Below are 26,065 nucleotides of genomic sequence, written 5' to 3' on the forward strand. Positions count from 1 at the left end.
GTTAAAGGAGAAGTACAGCCAAAGCTCGTTGTCAATGGAAATCGCACCCCGAAATCGCCAAAAGTAGTACATAAACTACTTTTGGGAATCGGGTGCTGCCATTTCCGGCAATTGCTGCCGATTTGGCTTGCGATATGACATTTCAAATCGCATGCCAAATCACATCACTGTGAACCAGGGCTGATAGTCAGCAGCTCTCTGCTCACTGAGCTTTTAGAACCGAGTGATTGGTGGTGTTCGATCGCTCAGTTCCTAATGTTAGAGGCGCCAGAGGACAGATGCAAAATTAGAAAATTTTACGTTGTTTGCGTAACTCGTCCGTGAATGGGGCTGGACATAATTTACGTTCACGTCAAAACCAATACGTCCTTGCGGCGTATTAGGAGCAATGCACACTGGGAGAAAAACGTCAATCACGTTGGGTCACAGAACATTAACATAAAACACGCCCCCCTGTCCCACATTTGAATTAGGCGGGCTTACGCCGGGCTATTTACACTACGCCGCCGCAACTTACGGAGCAAGTGCTTTGAGAATACAGCACTTGCCCGTCTAAGTTGCGGAGGCATAACGTAAATCGGATACGTTACGCCGCCGCAAAGATATGCCGCTGTACGAGAATCTGGCCCCTAGTGTCTCAACCTTGGGAGATATACTCCTACCTAGAACGGAAAAAAAGGATCCAATTCCCCTACCCACACACATGATGTGGATGGGGGAATCACTTCCACTGTGGTATTGTATTGTGACAGTGGGGAGACTTTCCAGCCATCAGAATACAATGATCAGTACTGTGGGCTATAGCCAACGACACTGATTGTTTAGGATAAATTAAAACAGGCTGGTTGTACACAAGTCGATTGATAGATGGACTAGTGTACAACCAGCCTGACCTCACAGTCCCTGCTGAACCAGCCAAATTTCAATCCATGTATGGCTGACATAGGCTCCTTGAGAGCAGGGCTTGCTGTGATTGTACACTATGTAAAGTACTGTGTACATTGTCAGTGCTATATACATACCTGTGAAAAATGAATAAAATAAATGATAAAACTGAACAAATAATGGTATTACCTTTGAAGTCAACAAGTCATGGTTGTGTTGAGTTGGGGGAGTGTACAGACAGCCAGTATTATCAGCATGTTTATTTACACCCAGATGGAGATGTGATAAAAGACTGTGACATCCTTCCCCCATCTAAGAAAGCACATTCCCCATCCAGAAGAAAGAGTTCAGCCTCCAGTGTTGGAGGTGGAGCAGAGCCCCAGTCCCATTCATTGTACAAAGGACCTTCCACTAAATAGATGTGTAGCAGGAGCACAGAAGGCTGGTCGTGTGCCTTATTCCTACCCACTCCATTATTCCCCCAACAAATCCAATGTGGAAATGAAAGGCAAACCTGGACTGGGAGTCCTACTACTGCTAGGTAAGTGTCCTCTACTTTACCACTTCCACCAAACTTGTGTGCAGGTCAGTACTCTATTCCCAAGTGACAGCTGAAAAAAGCACACTATGTAATACAATGTGCTGTACATGTGTTGTAGGCTAGTCCTCAAACTGCTACAAATGTGCTTTGTATTTATACAATGTATTTATTTGTTATATAGTAGAGGGCTGTTTATTAGGTTTACAGATATGTTTATTTGTTATAAAGTAGAGGGCTGTTTATTAGGTTTACAATTATGTTTATTTGTTATATAGTAGAGGGCTGTTTATTAGGTTTACAGATATGTTTCTTTTTTATATAGTAGAGGGCTGTTTATTAGGTTTACAGATATGTTTATTTGTTATATAGTAGAGGGCTGTTTATTAGGTTTACAGATATGTTTATTTGTTATAAAGTAGAGGGCTGTTTATTAGGTTTACAGATATGTTTATTTGTTATATAGTAGAGGGCTGTTTATTAGGTTTACAGATATGTTTATTTGTTATAAAGTAGAGGGCTGTTTATTAGGTTTACAGATATGTTTATTTGTTATAAAGTAGAGGGCTGTTTATTACGTTTACAATGATGTTTATGCTTATTTGTTATATAGTAGAGGGCTGTTTATTACGTTTACAATGATGTTTATGCTTATTTGTTATATAGTAGAGGGCTGTTTATTAGGTTTACAATATAGTGATACTGTGCTCATAAAACCCACAATATTTGAAAAAGTAACATGTATAAGTAATGGTGTACACTCTTTGCAAGTCCATTTATATATATATATATATATATATATATATATATATATATATATATATATATATATATATATATATATATATATATATATATATATATATATAATCTGTGCTGTTTATGGGGCTGTTTAGGAAAAGTTCCATGATAATTTTTTTGGTTATATATTGTTTTGTCATGCCCAGCATAGGGGTAGTGGGTTTATTGGTGCCAATCGATGAATGTGCTGATGCTTACATTGCCCATACACTGTACAATCTTCTGAAAATTTACCAAAATTACATAATATAAGGAGAAACATGCCGCGTACACACGATCGGACATTCCGTGGATTTTTTTCTGACGGATTGTTCGTTTAAACTTGCCTTGCATACACACGGTCACACAAATGTTGTCGAAAATTCCGAACGACAAGAACACGGTGACGTACAACACTACGACGAGCCGAGAAAAATTAAGTTCAATGATTCTGAGCATGCGTAGGATTTTTGTGCGTCGGAAATGCATACAGATGATCGGAATATCCGACCAAAAGCTCACATCGAACATTTGTTGTCGGAAATTCCGACCGCGTGGACGCGGCATAACAATCCATTCAATGTATCAGGAAGGCTCCCGCACTACATAGTTGATGGCAGATCTTAAGGAGATAATTATACAGGATTTTCCAACAGTTTGCACAGCGCTTTACAATATAAAGGTGATTGTACAAACAGATTGCATAGTGTATGGTTAGAAGTCCTCTGATTCCAATTTTTATAGGCTTTGCTCAGAATAAAGCACCGTATGTCGACATGGGTTGTAAATAATAACTATTGCACAACATCTGTATGTTTATTGATAAGATATAGATGATTAGGTATTTGAGATCTTCAGTTTGGGAGACAAAGGTAAATAGAGTGATCCTGGGTGAAGCTGCATGTTTTGTTCCTTCCCATAATGAAGGGGTCACAGATCACTAGAGACAGATGCAGACAAGCCATATGTAGAGTTGCAGTATTATTCCTAAACCTCCCCCATCTGTGACACCCTACACATAGCTCAGACTGTGTCTGGACACTTTATGATGTCACTCCAGACAGAGAAACGTGACACCTCTGATATCCAGAGAGCCTGCAATAATGGCCTGCTTGTTGTATCTCAACTAAGCGTCATTGAATACCTGACATTCTGTTGTAAAGGCATACATACTGTAGTATATATGTGTAGTGCACACAATGACCGGTGTTCTATCAAATAGTGCAAATCATCGGATTATGCCTCCAACGATCTGCACATGTGCAGTACATGCGCACATCATCAAAGGCATTATCCGACAATCAGCAAAGCACAGAGGGAGAATCTAATCATTACATTCTGCCTCGCTCTCCGTGTGCATGCGCGAGACATCACCGATAACGTCACAGGCAGAAGAAGATCTGCACTATTTGACAGAACACCACGTTTTGCTGATTGTCGCATAATGCTTCTGATGATCTGCGCACGAGCAGTGCTGATGTTATGCCAGATTCTCGAGAAATCAGCTGGGGCGACGTTATGTCATGCGCATGCGCAGATCGTCGGAGGCATTATCAGACGAGATGCACTTTTTCGACAGAGCACCGGCGTTTTACTGCATTGTAAAACACTGGTCACCACAAGGACATCCAGAAAACAACTATTGTTTTCTGTATGTCCCATTCATACTGTAATGTAGCCTGGAGCGGACATGCTGCATTTTATCACAACACCCTGTACAGGGACATGCATGAAATGTACTTTTGTACACTTCAATACAGTTAAAGGGGTGGTAAAGGTTTGTGTTTTTTTACCTTAATGCAACCTATTCAATAAGGTGAAAAAACACCTGGCTGTCACCGTCCCCCAGCCCCCCTTTGTTTTACTTACCTGAGCCCCGAATTTCCCTCAGCAGGGACGCGCTGTCCCTCTCCCCACGGGCTTCCCGACTCTTGATTGGATAGATTGATGGCTCCCGCTGCTGTCAATCAAATCCAATGACGCGGGCGCCGGGGGGCGGGACTGAGTCATACATTCGGCAGGTATGGACGCCAAATGCTGGACTCGGGAGGTAACCCCCCCAGGAGAGCACTTCTCCTAGGGCAGGGATATGCAATTAGCGGACCTCTAGCTGTTGAAGAACTACAAGTCCCATGAGGCATAGCAAGACTCTGACAGCCATAAGTATGACACCCAGAGGCAGAGGCATGATGGGACTTGTAGTTTTGCAACAGCTGGAGGTCCGCTAATTCATTATCCTTGTCCTAGGGGGTTATCTGAGGTGTGGATGAGCCACGAGAGTCACCAAGGGACCCCAGAAATTGGTGTTCGGGGGCCCCATTGTGCAAAACTTACTGCACAGTGGAGGTAAGTATGACATGTTTGTTATTTAAAAAAAAAAATTAAGCTTTACAATCGCTTTAAGTGAGGGAAAAAAAGGGAGCTGTCTGTGTGATGAATCGCACACCACACTGCTCTCTACCGCAGCCAAAACAGACAGCTGCCGGAGAGGAAACAGCAATTTACTTCTCTGGCAGCTGTACGCTGTGTGTGAATCGGCCCTAATTCCTCGTATTTACCTAGGCATTACATCTGTTTCATGTTACCATCATCCCTACTATGTATTCCAGCTATATCACAGCAAACAAATAAGAGGACTAACCCAGTTTTCTAAAAGAGTCTGTCGTTAAAATAAATATTTGATTAACCTCTCGCTGGCCACGCAACGCATATGTGTGGCGGGAAGGGAGAGTAGGCCTTAACGCCCACATGCAGCACATATGCGTCCATGGCATCTGAGGTTTTTTTGCTGGGAGCATGCTTACTGTCACCAACAGCTCCCACCCTCTGATAGTAATCGGAAGCTTGCACGATGGGCCCCTGATTACGCGGCCCCGCTATGACAGCCAATCACAGCGATCACATAATTGGAAAGTTCGTCCCACCTCCCAGTATTAAAAGCAAGTTAAAGAGCTGCCAGGAAGGGGTTAAATAAGGTTTAATATTGAGTTGTATAAAAAAAAGGCCATTGCACTTTACATTACAAACAATAAAATACAATTTCCACCTTCAAGAATAGCAATGAATCATTGTACACTTATCACAGTCCACTTCTTCAGGGGATGCGGATGAAGACTATCTATGATACATTGTATAATATATTAGTGGCAGGTTCAATACATAAACTCCATTATTCAATAAATTGTTGGGCACTGAAGGTAGAAGTTGTGATGATTTTAGGGTACCAGGATTGTCCCGTTATACGTTTGATGTGACATACAGTATCTAGAGCATGCTGTTTAATTACTGCTAATACAGGACACTTAGTTGAAAATTGCAATAGTAGTTCAGCATATAGATCACTGGGTAAGTGGCATCCTTTCTCTAGGACAGTCCTCCTATTTTGCAGTTTGTCCAGTGCCACCCATTTCTCAAGGAATGTCCCACCAGGTAGGTACCATTTGCAAGATACTGTACGACCCTTTTCCTAGCACAGGAAAGCAGCCTCCCAATCTGCTGGTATAGAATTAAGGTGTATAAAAATAAAAAAAGTAAGGGTTTGTCACGTTATAGAAAACATTTAGAAGTGATGGAGTGAGATAACTGCTGTGCTGCTCACTGTTCTCCTTGCTGGAGGCTCTGACATGAGGAAGCAAAGCCCTGCCCCTACCAAGATGGTGCCCTTCATATAGAGACACCGTGAAGGACAAGGCAAAGGCATGGTAATTCAGTAATGAGGATAGATTTGATTTGATGAGGGAGAACACATACCATACTGGTGTCCAGTCCGTTGTTCTCTGCTTGTCTTTTTTTTGGGTTGAACAAAAGGAAAGGATCCCTATAGCCACAAATCTGTGTAGTCCCTAGGATTGATGTAAGGGTGGCACCCTCAGCCTGGACTTTGATTGACAGCCGCAGGAGCCAATAGTGTTGCTGCTCTGTCTCAGCCAATTAGGAGCGGTGTACTGGATGGCTGAGGGGATCGTGGACATTGTTGGAAAGAGAAGGAGCTCAGGTAGGTAACTGGGGGTTGCTGGAGTGGCTGCTCCACACAGAAGATTTTTTTATCTTAATGCATAGGATGCATTAAGATAAAAAACCTTCTGACTTTACAACTCCTTTAAAGTGGAAGCTCTGCTTATCTGCCACCTCCCCCCTCCGGTACCATATTTTGCATCTTTGGGGGGGGGGGGGGGGACCTGTTTTTGACGGGTACCCGTCACCCACTTCTGGGAGACTGCGCCGCGGCAACCTCGGCTCCCCTCCTCCTTTCTCCAACACCGACTTCACTGCCGGCTTCCCTTACCACAAATGGTAGCGGCAGTACCCAAGAGCCAATCGGAAAAATAAGCTGGGATCGATGTACAGGTAAGTGTCCTACTATTAAAAGTCAGCAGCTACAGTTTTTGTAGCTGCTGACTTTAAATTTTTTGGTGGGGGGGATTCATCTTTAAACTAAAAAGCAAACATTTATTATATTGCAGCTTACCACTTCTTAAATGTGATGGCTGCATTGCTTTTCTTTTTTAGGCTTTCTTTCCTTTACCAGATGATCCAGCCAGTAAGTCTGTTTTTTTTTCTAAAACAAGCTGTCTTGCAAATGTATCAGTTGCGGAGTTGAAACAAACCATTTACCACAGATAGTGATCACCGTTTATTTATATTTGTAAAACCTTCATCCCTAAAGTAAAAAAAATAAACTGTTGCTGTAACTGATAATAAAATGTTAGCTGGAGTTTGGTTCCAATTAGTGTATCTAAATCTGCTAGTACAGCTAACGCTCCCCTCCCCCTGGACTGACAATACTGCTGTCCAAAGGTGCCCCTGTGCTCATTTATGCAGAGTGGGGTCACTCTAATACAGGAGATGTGTTACTGGCCAGATCACCAGGTGAAAACAAAGGGAAAGAAAGCCTAAAAAGAGGAAAACGAGGGGACATGTCCGATGAAAACGGTCCGCGGACATGTTTGTTCGGAGATTTCGGTCTGATGGTTGTACACACCATCAAACCGAAATCCGCGCGGACAGGATACGCTGTGATGTGCGCGACCCTGGAAGGTCAATGCTTCCACGCATGCGAGGGCTTTCGGCCGAGCGGACATGTCCGGTAAGTCGTATAGACGACCGAACATGTCCGACGGACAGGCTTCCAGCGGACATGTTTCTTAGCATGCTAAGAAACATTTGTCCGCTGGAAACCTGTCCGATCCGCCGGAAAATTGTCCGGTCGGCCGTACACACGACCGAACATGTCCACGGAAACTGGTCCACGGACCAGTTTCAGCAGACATGTTCGGTCGTGTATACGAGGCCTTAAAGCTATGTAGTATGAAGGCCTAACTCCTAATGAATTTGTCCAGTTAGAACAGAGGTCTCAAACTGGCGGCGCTCCAGTTGTTGCGAAACTGCAAGCCCCATAAGGCATTGCAAGGCTGACAGTTACAAACATGACTCCCACAGGCAGAGAGGCATAATGGGACTTGTATTTTTTTTTTACAACAGCTGGAGGGTCACCAGTTTGAGATCCCTGATTAGACTTTCTGATTCCAGTGAATGAAGGATTAATTGATTTATCAATATGCCAGGATGCCTGCCTGAAGCTTCTTCTTGTCTGTTGCTATTACAATTATTTTTTTCAAACCTGGTTACACCCATAACACGAGGATTACATAAGCGTATTTTTAATTTTTGTTTCTATGTCTGGATCCAACCATGAATGCTAAGTGGCAATGAACTGGTCCTGTCCTCCCAGATGGAGGTGCCGTTAATGCATAACAAGCCATATTACAGTGTAATTACAGTCGGAATTGTAATCATCTATAATGGCTCAGTGTAAATGACAGCTTTTGCAGGCAGTCAGGTAGAACTGTATACATACTGCTTTATAGACTCACCTGCTGAGCACAACCCATGAAATGCATTTACAATGTAACTTAAATGGCTTAAGCCTCGTACACACGCTTGCTTTTCTCGGCAAGAACCAGCAAGAAAACTGCTGCCAGAGCTTTCTTGGCAAGTATACCGAGCGTGAGTACGAGGCTTTCAGGTTTCTCATCAAGAAAACAGTGTTTTCCTGACGAAAAACGCGAGAGTGTGTATCGCTGTCGCCGTGGAAACCCGTGCATGCTCGAAATGACTTTGACGCATTCGCAGTAGCTTCCTAGGCATAGGTAGGGTGCAGCAAGATGGCGGCGACGGCATCGAATGTGACGAGCGCATGCTCGTCGTACACGATGACGTCACCGCATTCTTGCTTTCCTAAAGAACCGCAGTTCTTTTGAAAGGAGTGTCTGTACACTCGGGCGGCAAGAGATTCTTGCCAGGAATCTCATCAGGAAAAACGACAGATTTTTCCTGACGAGATTCTGGCCCGTGTGTACAGGGCTTTAGTCTTGCAAGCAGAAAGGCTGCCATAGGTCTGCAGGGCCCCTGGGCTTCCTAACTACTAGCCGACCAGCCACCGTCATTATACGGCGGCAGGTCGGCTCTCCTGGGCGAAAGCCCGTAGCTATACGTCCGCTTTTCGAGCAGCCACTAGGGGTGCGCGCGCCCCCCGCTCGCCCCCCGCTCGCCCCCGACTCCCGTGCGTGTGCCCGGCGGGCGCGATCGCCGCCGGGCACACGCGATCGCTCGTTACAGAGCGGGGACCGGGAGCTGTGTGTGTAAACACACAGCTCTCGGTCCTGTCAGGGGGGGAAATGCTGATCTTGTGTTCATACAATGTATAAACAGAGGATCAGTGTTTCCCCTAGTGAGGCCACCCCCCCCCCCCCACAGTAAGAACACACCCAGGGACATACTTAACCCCTTCCCCGCCCACTAGTGTTAACCCCTTCACTGCCAGTGGCATTTTTATAGTAATCCAATGCATTTTTATAGCACTGATCGCTAAAAAAATGCCAATGGTCCCAAAAATGTGTCAAAAGTGTCCGAAGTGTCCACCATATTGTCGAAGTACCGAAAAAAAATCGCTGATCGCCGCCATTACTAGTAAAAAATGACATAAAAATACCCCCTATTTTGTAAACGCTATAACTTTTGCGCAAACCAATCAATAAACGCCTATTGCGATTTTTTTTTACGAAAAATATGTAGAAGAATACGTATCGGCCTAAACTGAGGAAGAAAAACTTTTTTTTATATATTTTTGGGGGATATTTATTACAGCAAAAAGTAAAATATATTCATTTTTTTTTTAAATTATCGCTTTGATTTTGTTTATAGCGCAAAAAATAAAAACCGCAGAGGTGATCAAATACCACCAAAAGAAAGCTCTATTTGTGGGAAAAAAAGGACGCCAATTTTGTTTGGGAGCCACGTCGCACGACCGCGCAATTGTCAGTTAAAGCGGCGCAGTCCCGAATCGCAAAAAGTGCTCTGGTCTTTGGGCAGCAATATGGTCCGGGGGTTAAGTGGCTAAAGTTTAAAGTACATTTTTTATTAATTTGGAGATTAATGAAAGTTCTGAAGTTGTATCAGTTTCTGCATCCCCAGGAGATTTCCCTTTGTTTCCTTTCCTGGTGACCATCTCTCATGGGAACTGGAGGTCAAGGTGGCTAGAGATGGAAAACAGAAGTGTCCAGTTCATCCGGGACCGGTGGAATTTCAATCTGTGTGTGATCATCCCTGTCTGATAGAAATCAATCGTTTGATCCTCTTCTGTTGAATGAACATGTTGGGAAAAAATGTGTTGATCAATGTCTACAGCCCCAGATCTGTGTATTCTGAGAGCGTCAGGTCCCAGTGTCAGAATACAATGTCCCAGCATAGGGGACTCCTCCATCCACCTTGATTATGCGGATGGAGGAAACTGTTTGTTTTCATGATATCATCTATGACCAGCTTTAGAGAAATCTCAAATTGGGAAACAAACAGCAGTTTTTTTTTATTCAGCAATAACTTTGTCATTACCTGAAATCTTGTTATTTTAGGTAAACACATCTTTGGTGATATTGTCTTGCAAAAATATATATATTTTTTTATGTAATCCATAACAAAAACCCAACAAAATAATAATAATTAAAAACAAAAATGAAGTTTGAATAATTTATTTATTACAGGTATAGAGACATCAATTTATGCAGAGCTTTTCATACCGTATATACTCGAGTATAAGCCGAGTTTTTCAGCAAATTTTTTTGTGCTGAAAATGTCCCCGAGTCACCTTTTTGCGCCTGATCTCCTGGACTTTGGGGACCCGGACCACATGTAGCCCCACTCTTCCTCTACAAGTGTGCAAAGTTTGTTGTCTGGAGGACCTACGGCCGGGGACCACCGATTTTTCAAAGCCGGGCACCCCTTTTATAGACTCCCATGTTAAACTGTAATTTCTCCTGTGACTTTGGGGACCTAGTACCGGCTGGCCGTAGGTCCTCTGGACCCCAAACTTGGCACACATGTAGCCCCACTCTTTACACATGCACCCCTTCTATAGACTCCCATGTTAAACGTTAGTCTAGTCATGAACACACGGAGGCATGGGCACAGTGAGGCATGGACATGGACACCCTAGGCTTATACTCGAGTCAATACGTTTTCCCAGTTTTTTTGTGGTAAAATTAGGTGCCTCGGCTTATATTCGGGTCGGCTTATGCTCAAGTATATACGGTATATATTGTACATTCACATCAGTCTCTTCCCTCAAGGAGCTAACAATCGAAGGTCCCTTAGAGGACACACTATTAGATTTTCTGCAAATTTTTGTCTTCAGATTTACTAAAACCATATAATATGAGGTCAAACCTTAGGAGTTTCAATTTGTATGCAATCAGTCAGGCCCTTGCACTACATGGTTTTGGTAAATCTGAAGACAAAATTCTGCAGGAAATTGAATAGTGTGTATGGGGTCTAAGGCCGGCAATACACGTAGCGAATTGGATTGATTCCCCCATAAACAATATTTAATTTTCTGCAGATTTGTCTTCAGATTTACCAAAACCATATAATATGAGGTTAAACCTTAAAGCCTCGTACACACGATCGGATTTTCCGACTGGAAAAGTGTGATGACAGGGTTTTGTCGGAAAATCCGACCGTTTGTATGCTCCATTGGACAATTGTTGTAGGATACACACGCTCGGGTTTCTTGGCAGGAAAACACTGCCGAGAATCTCACGACGAGAAAATAGAGAGCAGGTTCTCTATTTTTCTCGTCAAGATTCTGGGCAGTTTTCTGCCAGCAGTTTTCTTCCTGGTTCTTGCCGAGAAAACCGAGCGTGTGTACGAGGCTTTAAGGAGTTTCACTTTGTATGCAGGCAGGCCCTTGTACTACATGGTTTTGGTAAATCTAAAGACAAAAATCTGCAGAAAATAGAATAGTGTGTATAGGGCCTCAGAAATGAGAAATAATAAAAACACAGTTCTATATCTCTCCCTCAGCGCTCATAGAAAACAAAAAGCAGCTATTATAATATGTAACATATAATTAAATCAAAATATGTCAGAGTAAATTTGCTAAAACTTTAGCAGCGCTGATAAGCTAGCAGGCATTAAAATAGCAAAAGTTGTGCTAAGAGTCAGTTTTAAAAGAAAATGGTGATCCACTTATTGAAAGTCCGTTATGGAGCAAAGGTAAATGTAACATAAACCATCAAGTAAGGAGGCATAGGTAACAAGGTGAGACAATTTCCTTCACCACACCGCTTGTGTTCAAGCCCTATGAGAAATCCACTTACCAGATTAAGCTGGTTAAAGTGTCTTATCAGTCAAGCAGACAATCACGGGATCACTGGGTAATTCCATCTATATTAAGCTCATCAAGAGCAATAGATAAAAAAAATCCCACATAGCATGACACCGTACAACACTCGTTTATTAATAATAAAATCTCACGATAAAACACTCACATTCTGTGAATACATGTAGGGCATGTAATAACAATGTAATCATAATCAGGACTTCCCGTCTAACCTCTCACCGCTCCCGTGGTGTTCCTGGGAAGGAAAGGCGAGGAGAAGCAGACGAAGGGGTATGCTGCGTAGCGACGCACTGACGCGTTTCTGTCAATCACTTTCATCAGAGAGCGTAGCTACACTACCTGTAACATGTCCCCGAAAGATTGCAGGGAGAGAGAGGTGAACTTTCTTCCAGTGCCGTGGCGCCAGGGGACGAAGTGGGAGCTGGGTACCTGCTCCCCCCCCCCCCCAAAAAAAATGACCTGCCAGGGTCGTCACCAGTACTTAAAGCGGAAGTTCCATTTTTGGGTGGAACTACACTTTAAGGAAGCTTAATAGCAGCTATTTTAAGGCCTTTAAGGTGCCCTGATCCATAGAACATAAAATTCAGGCATATTTTTCTACCTGGGAGCTAATGGTGCTTCATACAGCCATCCAATAGCTGTACAATTACAACCCTGGATGCAGACTTTCTACATCCAGGGACGTACGTCCATATGCATGCGTTTGTCAAGTCCTGGCGTATATGGTCGTGCGGCCAATGACTTCTATTTTAGGTGTACACTGCGCCTGTAGCTCCTGGACAGGAAAATACTCCCAAAATGTATGTTCTACATCCCCAGGCAGTCCTATGTATGAGGCCTAAAGTGATACTTAACACTACAGCCCCAGGCAGTCCTATGTATGAGGCCTAAAGTGATACTTAAAACTACAGTCCCAGGAAGTCCTATACATGAGGCCTAAAGTGATACTTAACACTACAGTCCAGGAAGTCCTATACATGAGGCCTAAAGTTATATTTAACACTACAGTCCCACGCAGTCCTATGTATGAGGCCTAAAGTGATACTTAACCAGGCCCGGATTTACTCCCTTTGCCGCCCCAAGACCGGGTCCTTCAATGCCGCCCCCGCCTGCGCAGTACAGGGGGGACATTATCCGCTGGGGGACTTTTTCGGCAGGACACTGGGAAGCAGGGGGGATGCTGCTGCTGAAAATGATATTGAGAACTGGGGGGGGGGGGGGATGTTGCTGCCAAAAATGACATTGATCATTAGGGGGGGGGGGGGTGCGGCTGCCGAAAATTACATTGAAAACCATCTCACCTCCTCTTCCCTCTGTTTTCTCTCCTCTCACCATCTGTGAAATGACAGGGGGGGGAATGAAAGTGTCCTCTCCTCTCAGCTGCAGTGCCGCCCCTGCACCCACTGCCGCCCCGAGGCCTGGCCTTGTTGGCCTTGTCTGGAATCCGGCCCTGTACTTAACACTACAGTCCCAGGAAGTCCTATACATGAGGCCTAAAGTGATACTTAACACTACAGCCCCACACAGTCCTATGTACTGTATAAGGCCTAAAGTGATACTTAACATTACAGCCCCACGCAGTCCTATGTATGAGGCCTAAAGTGATACTTAACACTACAGCCCCAGGCAGTCCTATGTATGAGGCCTAAAGTGATACTTAACACTACAGCCCCACACAGTCCTATGTACTGTATAAGGCCTAAAGTGATACTTAACATTACAGCCCCACGCAGTCCTATGTACGAGGCCTAAAGTGATACTTAACACTACAGCCCCAGGCAGTCCTATGTATGAGGCCTAAAGTGATATTTAACACTACAGTCCCAGGAAGTCCTATACATGAGGCCTAAAGTGATACTTAACACTCTTATCAAGATTGAAATTTAACACTCCCAAACTGGAGCTGAATGGTTATTTAAAGATTTCTAAAAAAATTGCTAAAAGCGCTACAAATGCTTTGTAAATCCTGATGTATACACTGCTCTATTATAAGCCGATGCCAATATAAACACAACGTAACACAAATGATCTTTTCACTTTGAATGTGCCAGAGCATGTTTAGATGAGGACATTTTCTACTGAAATCAATGGTCATCTATGTCCAGCCATAATGGGTTCAGTAGGAGATATGTAAACACGTGTTTGTGCCATGTAAAGCAGATGTTGCGGAGTATGTTTTCTGCCTCTCTCATTGACTACATCATCACCAGACTCCTTATACATCACACATTAACTCAGGCTGTGAATGAATAACTCTCTGCCTGTCTAGTATATATTAAACTGACATGTGATCTTAGATATGTTCAAATAGGGAATCTGATTAATAAACACTAACATGTTACATACCTGACTGCTTGCAGAATGGTCAGCAATGCAGTGATTCACTTCACTGACAATCAGTAGAATTCATACCTAAGCAGTAATAGTCTTCACATGGCCAGAGTGCATGCTCAGCTGGGCCCACAAATACACAGAATTCTATCTCTACCAATTTTCTACGCTTGTTATACCATCATCTTTAGGTATATTTTTGTTTCATTGAAACACATATAATGTCCTTCACTTTACACACTATATATATATATATATATATATATATATATATATATATATATATATATATATATATATGACAGTTATTGGGAAGTATAGATTGTTTTAGCCCTGGTTCACACTGGGCTAAAGGCAGTCCAGATTTCGGCCGTGATTTAAGAGACATCTGTGCAGGTTTCTGCACAGATGTCTATGTAAATCGCGGCCAGAAATCGCAAAAAGTAGTACAGGAACTACTTTTTGAAATCGGTGCAGCGCCGCAGATGCGGCATCGCACCGATTAGGACAGTGTCATTGCCGACAATTGCCAGCAAATGCCGCCGATTTGAGATGCGATTTCACATGTGAAATCGCATCTCAAATCGAAGGAAATCGTACCCAGTGTGAACCTGGGCTTAAACCCAGTTGCCTTTCAAGGAAAACAGATTGCTGGGATATGGAATGTCTGGGGTGACAGATAAAAGCCACCTCAGCATGTTAATAGGTCATTGTATGACCCCATATCAATTGTAACCTGCCACCAGATGCTTGGCACAGATGGCCAACTATGGCCATGTCTGTTATAAAAAGGGACTTCTTTTAGCTGTGTATTCCCCCACTGAATTCCAAATGGCCCCCTTTCCCTTCATTCAGTCAGTCAAGTGCTAGTAGTGTTTCAGCTCACAAAGAACAGCATGTTTACTTCTGGAATTCTCCTTTTCTTATTGTACCTGTCTAACCTATACACATTGAGCAAAAGGAACCCTGCAGCTGTATATAGTAGGCACCATTAAGCAATAGGTTAATACTATCACTATTTCGCTATGGTCACCAGTCAAATTGAGGCTGCATTCACACCTTAGCGCAGCGTTTTGTACCGCGATTTGCCGCGACAAATTGCAGCGTTTTTTTACCGCGATTTACACATTGTCGGCTATGCCGAACGCCGAAGCCGTCTGAAAAAAGGGTCAGGGACTTGTTTTGAGCTTCAGGCGTACTGCGTTTCGGCGTGGAGATGTGAACCATCTCCATAGAGAACAATGTTAAATCACCCCTCCAGCGTATTGTAGGCTGCAATAGCGTCGGGCTTCAGGCGTTAAAACGCCTAGGTGTGAATGGAGCCTTATTGTCAACCTTGGAAAATGACACCTGGCCTTTTAACATTTTAATCTAAATGGTGGTTGTGGGGAAATAATCACATACTTATATAGGTTTATAGTACATATTTAAAGAGACAAAAGGGTGTTATTTCCCCTGCCTAGAGAAAATAACATAACATGTGACCTGCCTTATAGGCAAGAGTCTCCAGCAGTCAGAGGAAATCATTATCTTGCAGAGTTTTTCAAACCTTGTAAGTAGGAATTTGTCCTGACACCCTTGTCCCCATCAACATGGGGACAAGGTGCTTTGGGGAGGGACCCAAAAGCACCCTCCCCATGTTGAGGGCATGTGGCCTGGTATAGTTTAAGAGGAGGGGGGCGCTCGCTTGCCCCCCCCCCTCAGTCCTGACCTGCCAGGTTGCATGCTCTAAAAGGGTAAAGCATGAATTTTGGGAGGACTGCCACACATTTTTTTTAAACATTTTGGCACGGGGTTCCCCTTAACCACTTCAATACACTGTGTTATATATACTACACTAAAATGAAAGAAACTGCGCCAAATCTTAAAAACGAATAATAAACAGTTAATTAGCAAGCATAGAAGGATAATGTATTGGGTATACTCCTATCAGAGCAAACAACAGTTCATTTCATATGCTGATCCTCTAAATATTGATTAGAAAACACTGCAGTGACTCCATAGACAGTCCTTAAATGAGTGAGAAGCCCACCACCGAATGTAATGGCCGCTTACCAGAGGGCAAGCCCAATATGACAGTCGGCTATAGCCCAGCCGCGGCCTTTAACCTCCGGGAAGAAAAAGGACACCAGGATGGATTCACACAGGGTTCCAGGTCTCAAAACTTCTTCCGTGCTCATATGATCGATAGCCTGAAGAGTGAGTGGGGTAGTATAGCGCCATGGAGGGAGCTCCCTGCGCCTACATGGCACTATATTACCTCACTCACTCTGCAGGCTATTGATCATATGAGCACGGAAGAAGTTTTACGTTTTGAGACCTGGAATCTCTACCCTGTGTGAATCCATCCTGGTGTCCTTTTTCTTCCCGGAGGTTAAAGGCCGTGACTGGGCTATACCTGACTGTCATACTGGGCTTGCCCTCTGGTAAGCGGCCATTACATTCGGTGGTGGGCTTCTCACTCATTAAAGGACTGTCTATGGAGTCACTGCGGTGTTGTCTAATCAATATTTAGAGGATCAGCATATGAAATGAACTGTTGTTTGCTCTGATAGGAGTATACCCAATACATTATCCTTCTATGCTTGCTAATTAACTGTTTATTATTAGTTTTTAAGATTTGGCGCAGTTTCTTTCTTTTTATTGTTGTTTTGCGCTTATCCCACTTAAGCTGCTGCCTTAGCATCCTTTATTTAATTCTGTCAGCGCGGTTTTTCCTGTTTTATATATACTACACTGCCTGCACTGACTGAATATAGAGTCTACACTGAATATCTAGTTTACACTAAATGTAGAGTATATATACAGTTGTGCTCATAAGTTTACATACCTTGCCAAATTAGATTTCTTGGCCATTTTTCTTTCACACATGGTTAGTGTTTGGCTGAAGCCATTTATTATCAATCAGCTGTGTTTACTTTTTTAAATCATAATCACAACAGAGACTACCCAAATGACCCTGATCAAAAGTTTACATACCCCAGTTCTTAAAGCGGGGGTTCACCCTATCGACGGGAAATTTTTTATTTTTTTTTTACCTTAAAATCAGGCATTGTAGCGCGAGCTACAGTATGCCTGTCCCGAATTTTTTCCCCCCATACTCACCTTGTAGTCGTCCATCGAAGATACCGGGGAATGGGCGTGCCTCTGGAGACGGAGGATGATTGACGGCCGGCTCTGGCGCGTCACGCTTCTCCGGAAATAGCCGAAATAGGCTTGGTCTTCACGACGCGTGCGCATAGCCTGTGCGCAGGCGCCGTGAAGAGCCGAGACCTACTCCGGCTGTCTTCGGGGAGAGTGACGTGCCAGGGCAGGCCGTCAATCATCCTCCCTCTCCATAGGCACGCCCATTCCCCGCGGGAGCCGAAATCTACGATGGACGACTACAAGGTGAGTACGGGGTTAAAAAAATCGGGACAGGCATACTGTAGCTCGCGCTACAATGCCTGTCTCGATGGTAAAATCATGGGATTGTGGGTGAACTACCGCTTTAATACCATGCATTGCCCCCTTTAACATCAATGACAGCTTGAAGTCTTTTGTGGTATTTGTGGTGTGCAGGCAGTGTATTTATTATGCAGTCTAGTGTATGTATATATGTGTGTGTGTGTATATATATATATATATCAGTTCAGGTGCATGCTTTGGCAAATCATCAGACGTCAATGCACTGCGAACTCGCAGTGCAATATGGGGCGTTCCACGGCGCTGGAATTTTCAGCGAACGCCCCATATGTTCGCAAGCGATCGAACATCGGGCTCATCCCTACTCTTGTATAAGGAATTGTCCAAAACTGTCCCCTGGCGTTTTTACTTTTTTGACGATCGGGTATGGGGTAGAATGTAATCGATACCCATTCATGTGGGGGCAGGATCTAGGGGCCCCCTTGTCAAAGGGGGCTTCCAGATTCCGATAAGCCCCCCGCAAACCCCCACATCCACCAGGCAAGGGTTGTGGGGATGAGGCCCCTGTGCCCATCAACATGGGGACAAGGTGCTTTGGGGGGGACCCCTATCTTGTCCTCAAGGCTGCATGCACAGATAAGGGTCTGGTATAGATTTTAGTGGGCCCCATGCCTATTTTTTCTTACATTTTGGCATGGAGTTCCCCTTAAAATCCATGCCAGACCCAAAGGGCCTGGTATGGATTTTGGGGGGACCCCACACTGTTTTTTTTATTTTTTTCCTTGATTTGTATGTATATTACCGGGCAAAACATTAAAGGCGCAAGCAAGTTTGAATTACATTTTTTCCTTTCGAAATGTCCTTTTCCTGCGGATCACACAGATGCGTTACTTTACAGGCAGACTAAGGGGACCCCCCAGGCACGATATTTAAAGGAATATTTCATTTTTATTGTTTCACTTTCCTGAAAAAAATTATTTTTAAAACTTTTTTGGGCAACAATTTGCATATAAGCCTTTAAAATTATCACTTTTGATTTTTCATGTTCGTGTCCCATAGACAATAACAGTGTTCGCACAATTTTTTTGCCTGTTTGTATGTTCTGGTGCAAACCAAACCAGGGGGTGTTCAGGCTAATCCGTATCCGAGAGCTTTTCATATTGGTGATTTTTTTTAATACTCAAAACCATCTAATGATTCTACCTTCAGCTGGTAATCTTCATCCTTTCAGTATGCAGGTTAGGATGAAGGAAAAAAGGTGGGACAGCCGCACTCCAAAAAAACTCCTCCTTTAATTAAAAATCACAAAATACATGCCACAGCAAAAAACAGCACAACAAAAGAAAAGCTGACGTTTCGCACTATGCCTTAGTGCTTCTTCATAGCTTAGGCATAGTGCGAAACGTCAGCTTTTCTTTTGTTGTGCTGTTTTTTGCTGTGGCATGTATTTTGTGATTTTTAATTAAAGGAGGAGTTTTTTTGGAGTGCGGCTGTCCCACCTTTTTTCCTTCATCCTAACCTGCATTTTGATTGCACTGCCTGCACCCTTGGCTCGGACCACAGGAATCAGATTACCTGGTTCTCTTTGAGCGGTTACCCACTCTCTCATTTCATCCTTTCAGTGTTGGTATTAGTGACTTCATGTACATATATATTAGTGAAGGGAATATGTGCTAAATTATTAGGACAGGTACAGAGAGATAAAAAATAAAATAAAAAAAATAATATATATATTAGTATTTTAGATGGGACCGGACACAGATGTAGAAGTAGCCCTAGGCTTTCATATCAGGGATTCCTTGAAAAGCCTTTCCATGACCCAGATACTGCTTAATATCCGGTGATTTCAAAAACGGATTACAATTTATTGTTATAAGCTTTAAAAGAAACCTGAGCTGGGGAAAAAATGTAGGCTGCCATTGCTGACCTCTGTCTTTTGAAAAAGCTAAACGCTCAGCTGTCAGGTATACATTCTGAATCACTGACCTGGAACATGTATGCAAATCACATGATCTGACTTCCCTTGCAGTGCTCTTGTTCTGGGTCTGCGTTTTAGAAAGTATAGAAGCCACAAGCACAAGGCAGCTATTATTTTCAAAAGCTGGTCAGCAATAGAAACCTAGACATTTCTCAAAGTGTTAGTTCCGTTTTAATCACTGTTTCTATAATCTTGACTTTGACAGTGCATTTTTTTTAGTGTACTTAAAGTGATATTAAAGGTTAGTTTTTTTGTTTTTGTTTTTTAAAATAACAAACATGTCATACTTACCTCCACTGTGCAGCTCGTTTTGCATAGAGTGGCCCCGAACTGTGTTTTCTTTGGTCCCTGTGGCGCCTCTCTCGGCTCCTCCCCGCCTCAGATAACCCCCTCTGGGAAGCGTTCTCCCAAGGGGGTTACCTTGCGGGCGTGCTTCCGAATCCTGCATTCAGTGTCCATAGCCACCAAGTGCAGGACTCGGCCTCGCCCTCACATCATTGGATTTGATTGACAGCAGCGTGAGCCAATGGCTGCGCTGTTATCAATCAATCCTATGAAGACCCATGCAAAGGAAGTGCGCGTTCTCAACACGGGACTTTCCAGGTAAGTAAAACGGGGGGCTGGGGGGCCGGTAATTGTCAGATGTTTTTTCGCCTTAATGCATAGGATGCAATAAGGTGAAAAAACATGAACCTTTACAACCCCTTTAAGTTTTTCTTGTTTGTTAAAGCGGGAGTTCACCCTAAAAAAAAATGTTAACCTTAGATTGATGCTCATTTTGTCTAGGGGAATCGACTAGTTTTTTTAAAATCGAAGCTGTACTTACCGTTTTAGAGAGCGATCTTCTCCGCCGCTTCCGGGTTTGGTCTTCGGGACTGGGCATTCCTGTTTTGATTGACAGTCTTCCGACGGTCGCATCCATCGCGTCACGAGTAGCCGAAAGAAGCCGAACGTCGGTGCGGCTCTATACGGCGCATGCGCACCGACGTTCGGCTACTTTCGGAAAATTGTGACGCGATGGATGCGACCGTCAGAAGCCTGTCAATCAAATAGGAACGCCCAGTCCCGCAGCCCATACCCGGAAGCGGCGGAGAAGATCGCTCTCTAAAACGGTAAGTACTGCTTCGATTTAAAAAAAAATAGCCGATTCCCCTAGACAAAATGAGCCTCAATCTAAGGTTAAAAATTAACATTTCTGGGTGAACCTCCACTTTAAGTGAGTCATTGCAAGCAGGTAGATACCAATAAGTCATGTGCCCCATCAACCATGGGGGTGTATAGCTCTGCCCTGAGACTCCAACACATATTACAGGAGAGATAAAGTAATTTTTGTACTATTAACATCACGCTCCATTTATTTTCACTGAGCACTGTTGTATTCAGACAGAGAACTCCCAGAACTGTCTAAATACCCCAACAGTGATTGCATCTGAAAGGATGCGGTCATTGTCTGGCCATCAGATTTCCACCCAGCGCATTCAATTTTGCAATCAAAGTTTGTTGAGCTGGGTGTAGCGGGTTCCTGCAATTCAGCGCTCGGGACTTAATAAGAGTAATCAAAGTTTGTATATCTAGCCTTCCAGGGAAAGGCACTCATCAATGAGGCTCTTTGTCATGTACAATGGGTCATCCCACCCACCAATATTAGCTCAAGGTAGACAGAAGCAGTTTGATGTGCTCCTTAGCTCCTCCTGATCACCCCTTCGTTATTTTTGCCTTATGCTTTTTACTATTGAAATAAATGGAAACTTAATAAAATGCACAGTATGTTTTCTCACACGTTTTCTTTCTTTTGCCTTCTCATGACATCAATAACAACTACTCTCGTTACTCACAGCCCCCGTGGAGAATCTGACCTGAACAATAAAAATGTTGCTTCTTTCTGATGCTTTCAGTCCTAATTAGGCCCCATTTTTATTGTGTCTTGTGGATGTAAATGTGTCTGTAAATCCTATTATTCACTATGTCATTTTTAACTTACAGCTTTAGTGGGAGCTATTGTTTTTTGGCTGAGTAACACTGCAGCAGACATATTTTTCTTGCTTTCTGACGATTCTACCACAACCCATGGATCTTCAGCTCCTCTACCTCAGACAAGAGCTTTTAAAAGCAGGACTTACAATCTCAGCCTCTCTCCAGAGACACGTGAAATTGAGGGGGGTTTAATCGAGGAGACAACTTTTAACTTCACTGACATCCCTACCGAGTCAGAAGAAGCTTCTTCCAATACAACACCAACTGTAACAGATATCTATCCCGCTACAACAGAAAGATACAATTTTTCAACGGAGCATCAGGCCAAGGATTTGATTAGTTTGGGCCCAACTACTGTCCAAAGTCCCCCAGATGATACCACTGGAACTGTTCCTGGAACGAATATAGTTACGCATCATACACACTTACCTCTGAGATCTTCCTTTACTGAAAAGGGCTCAGTTCCTGAAAATACAACGGCGAAAATGGAGACAAATAAATCTGCTTGTATTCCCACCTCTAGTCTAACAGATGCTGAGGTCCTGGCACTCGTTGTAGGAGCTGTATTCCTCACTATAGTACTGAGTAAGTATATATATATTCATTTTAATTCAAGGATACAACTGCTACTGGTACCTAATCTGGATGCTTACCTACCTGGCTAACAACCTACTTGAATTGGTACAGTCACACTTACATTATATTACACCCCCCCACTATCCCCTTCGTTTCATACTCAACTGTCCCCAATCCAGAGAGATATTGCCCACTAGATCACACAGCTGCTTGGCAAAATGTCCCCACCTGGTGCATTCATGCTCTCTGCACCTTCCACTTACTCATATGGTGCATCCAAGTATGAGCTTGAAGCTCGATATGAATGGATAGAGAATGCAAAGACAGGGGGGCCGGGAGTATGGGGAGCATACATAAAAGTTTAAATGCACCAAGCATGTAGTTCCACTTTTAGTAATACTTCAGTTATACATTTAGTAACACTTGGATAGGGTAGAGAAGAGTTAGAAATTCTCTCATGCCGCGTACACATGACCATTTTTCATGACGAGAAAAATGCCATTTTTTAAATTGGTCATTAAAAACGATCGGGTGTAGGCACCAAAGCATTCTCAACGGGAAAATTGCCATTAAAAATTTTGAACCTGCTCTATTTTTTCTCATCGTGAAAAACGGTCGTGTGTAGGCTTTAACGACGGGGAAAAAAACATGCATGCTCAGAAGCAAGTTCTGAGAAGGGAAATTTACATAATCAGTCCAAAGGGTGGCGCCATTCGAATGGAACTTCCCCTTTCTAGTGCCGTCGTACATTTCAAGCATTTTTTTTTTCATGATTGTGTGTATGCAAGGCAAGCTTGACAAGAATCACGTCGAGAAAAACATTTTTTTCCCCATGACATGAAAAACGGTCGTGTGTACGCGGCATCAGTGTTTGTTGTCTGTGGTTATACGTGGGAAATTTCCCCACTATTGTCACTGGGACATAAGGGGGGAATCACCAACAGGGGCCCAGACAGAAATAAAAAGGCATCTCTGTACTCTATCATCTGTCTCTCTCATGAAGATTTCTCCTCCTTTATTATCTGTGCCATTATCCATCTTCCCAAAAGGAGAACATTTTTAAAACGAAAAAATAAAAATAAAAAAATAAAATGTGGATGAAGATACATGTGGCAGATAAGATTTCATGTTTATATCATGAAAGCTTTTTTGGTTGTGATGGCCTATAGTGCTATTATTGTGTTGCATCACTTTTTATAAACTTAGCTCCATAGTACAAATTCTGAAGTAAAAAAAACAATTCTCCAACTTTACACAATATAAAACTTTAGATAAATCATTTTCTTATAATTTTGAAAGCGCAAGACCCTATATTAGATTTATATTGATAACTGGGCCACCACATCCTTTTTTTTCCTGTTCCAGTGACCACTTTTTGGGACAGGAATTGAGTCCCCTAAAGAAGGATAGAAAAAAAAGCAGTAAAAAGCTGACAGATTGCGATGATGGTGGGTTATTGTTGTTCCCAATATAGAGATTTCCACTCACATTCTGCCTGTATGGCCACTGATCATGGACAGGAAGGTAAGGGGACAGATGGCAATAAAATCCTGACAGACGTTTTTGTCTTCCCAAGCTGTTAAAACGCTGCTGAAGCTCCACTTTAACCTCAACAATCTTCAGTATTATCTAACACTTTGCCAAACAACATAGGAATGATCAACACAACCAGAATGAAGATATCTTGACACAGCACTCAAGAAGACCATTTAAATTAGAAGGCAAAACGCACCTTAGCAGGGGGGTCATAATAGATCTTGGATTATGAGACTGAATGGATATTATATCTCACAACTCAAGAGCTCCAATAAATTATAAGTCCATTTATTTTAATAGAGCAAAAAGAGCAGAATATCACATTGTCATCAAGATGCTATCCTAAATATCCTTAGTCATAGCAAATTATACCTAATGTGTCCAACCCTGTTCATGCACCCAAACCAACACCTTCTTCCCAGCAGCAGCATAAGGAAAGGGGGTGCACTGTGATGTAAGGGAGATTGGGGGACTCAACTTCTGATGGTAGGGTGGTTCTTGACATCTAATATATGGGGAGGGGATGCGCTGGACATCTATTCTTACAGATACAACCGGCCCTTTTGAGGGCATTCATAATGCCGATGCGGCCCATGATGAAATAGAGTTTGACACCCCTGGTCTAGAAGGTGCTATTTTATTTTTTATTTTTATGTAATGAGTAAAACAAAGATGGTGGTGTGCAACAAAATTGGGGTATATTGCAAATGTTTTATAATATGTAATTAACCAACTTAATAGGTCAAGAGGAAAAGATGGGCCACACACCACCATGGAGCTGAAACAAATTAAGTCCTAAGTCTGGCATTGTCGCATGCCAGACACAGAACAAGATAAACATTGACGCGTTTCACACAGTGTCTGTGTGAAACATGTCAACGTTTATCCTGTTCTATGCATTTGGCAGGCAACAATAAAGTACTTTGTTTCAGCTCCATGGTGGCATGTGGTCAATCATTTCCTCTTGACCTGTAAAGTCTACATCGGCAAGCCATGGCGGGCACCCACACTGGATTGCTGTTCATTTCCTCACATGAGCAGTGTACACATTACCTAACCAACTCAATAACCGACTATAATTCTCAGGGATGTTCAGTGCCAAATATGGACACGGATATTGTGGAATCGGCACAAAAAAAGAAAGGGGGGGGGTCTCCCTTTACAGATGAATGTTAACAATGTAATGTATTTAAAATACACAAACACTAAGAACGTTGACTTATTCTACCTTTGTTATAGGTGCTCTTCTCTACCAGTTTGTGGTATTCATGAGAAAGAAACAAACCCACATAGACAGCTCCATATACATCATAGAAAATGAACATAACAAGCAGGACGTTGAAGCAAATGGATCACAACCAGAGACAAGGCTGTAATAGACAACAACATTTGTGACGGGAGTTAATTCTGCCCAGTCATTTCATGGAAACATTCTTCTGACCACTGGAAGTCCAAAAGGATGAAAAAGCAGTATTTCATAGCCAATCAAATTTCAATTTAAGAGATGTTTTCTGATTGGTTGCCAAGGGTTCATTTATCTTGTTACGTCATCATTGCTTTTTGTACATGTATATTTATACATGATATAAAGTAAAACACTGGAAGAAGGGAGAAGTGGGGATGTGGGCAGCAACCCAACCAGATTCGAGTGGTCATCTTTCAATCATTGATTGTAAAATGAATGCAAGACTTATCGTTTCCTCAGTATCTCCTAACAGGAATTTGAGACCATTTTGTAAGATCATTTTTGCTCCAACTCTAAAAAAAATTGTATTTTTGGAATTCTGTTGATGATTAACAAGGCTATAAGTATACTGTATATCTGTTATTTGTTTTACTTATGGAAAGATAACTACAGAGGGGAGAATTAAAGAGTGGTGCAAGCATGTTTGTACAACTCTTCTAAACGTAGAAAAACGCAAGCTTCCTTGTTAACTAGATTATCTGCTCCCTGTTCTGTATCTGTGATAGACACAGAACAGAACAGTACAGCTGAAACGGCATGCTACAGATTCCTCTGCTCAACAACAACCCCTCACTCAGCTTAGTGCAGGAGGGAGGCAGGCTCGGTTTGTACCAGCAGACAGAGGGATGTGAGCTGTATGCCGACAGTTCCAAACCCAATAACCTTTGTGAATTCCCCATAACAATGCAACATTGTGAAAAGTATAAGGTCTGTACATCGAGTAAGTGTATGTTTGTGTGTTCACTGATCATTATACAGTGACCATTTTTATGCCAGTTTAAAATTGTATATGCCTTTTGTTTTGGCATAATAAACTTTTATACAAATCGTTCCTTTTCATTTCACATATAATAGAGATGTGGGGAAAGGATGCAATAGACTCAATCTGCTAGAGAATAAACACTTGTGCTAAAAGTCATT

The 26,065-nt window shown here is 42.8% G+C and overlaps 1 protein-coding gene across 1 annotated transcript; it reads left to right on the forward strand.

Annotated features, from left to right (window-relative positions):
- The first annotated feature begins 1,189 nt into the window (after positions 1 to 1,189).
- On the forward strand, positions 1,190 to 25,498 carry LOC120932638. The gene is made up of 3 exons (XM_040345165.1): positions 1,190 to 1,426; positions 21,577 to 22,152; positions 24,919 to 25,498. Exons 1-3 carry the CDS (start codon positions 1,387 to 1,389, stop codon positions 25,053 to 25,055), a joined length of 753 nt encoding a protein of 250 aa, XP_040201099.1. The 5' UTR covers positions 1,190 to 1,386; the 3' UTR covers positions 25,056 to 25,498.
- The last annotated feature ends 567 nt before the right edge of the window (positions 25,499 to 26,065 follow it).

The sequence above is a fragment of the Rana temporaria genome, chromosome 1 (assembly GCF_905171775.1).
Source record: "Rana temporaria chromosome 1, aRanTem1.1, whole genome shotgun sequence".
In the NCBI taxonomy this organism is placed as follows: domain Eukaryota; kingdom Metazoa; phylum Chordata; class Amphibia; order Anura; family Ranidae; genus Rana; species Rana temporaria.

Coding starts and splice junctions, on each gene's coding strand:
- LOC120932638 (XM_040345165.1), top strand. CDS start 1,387: ATGAAAGGCAAACCTGGACTGGGAGTCCTACTACTGCTAG. Junction 1,427..21,576: donor GGGAGTCCTACTACTGCTAG/GTAAGTGTCCTC, acceptor TTTAACTTACAG/CTTTAGTGGGAGCTATTGTT. Junction 22,153..24,918: donor ATTCCTCACTATAGTACTGA/GTAAGTATATAT, acceptor CCTTTGTTATAG/GTGCTCTTCTCTACCAGTTT.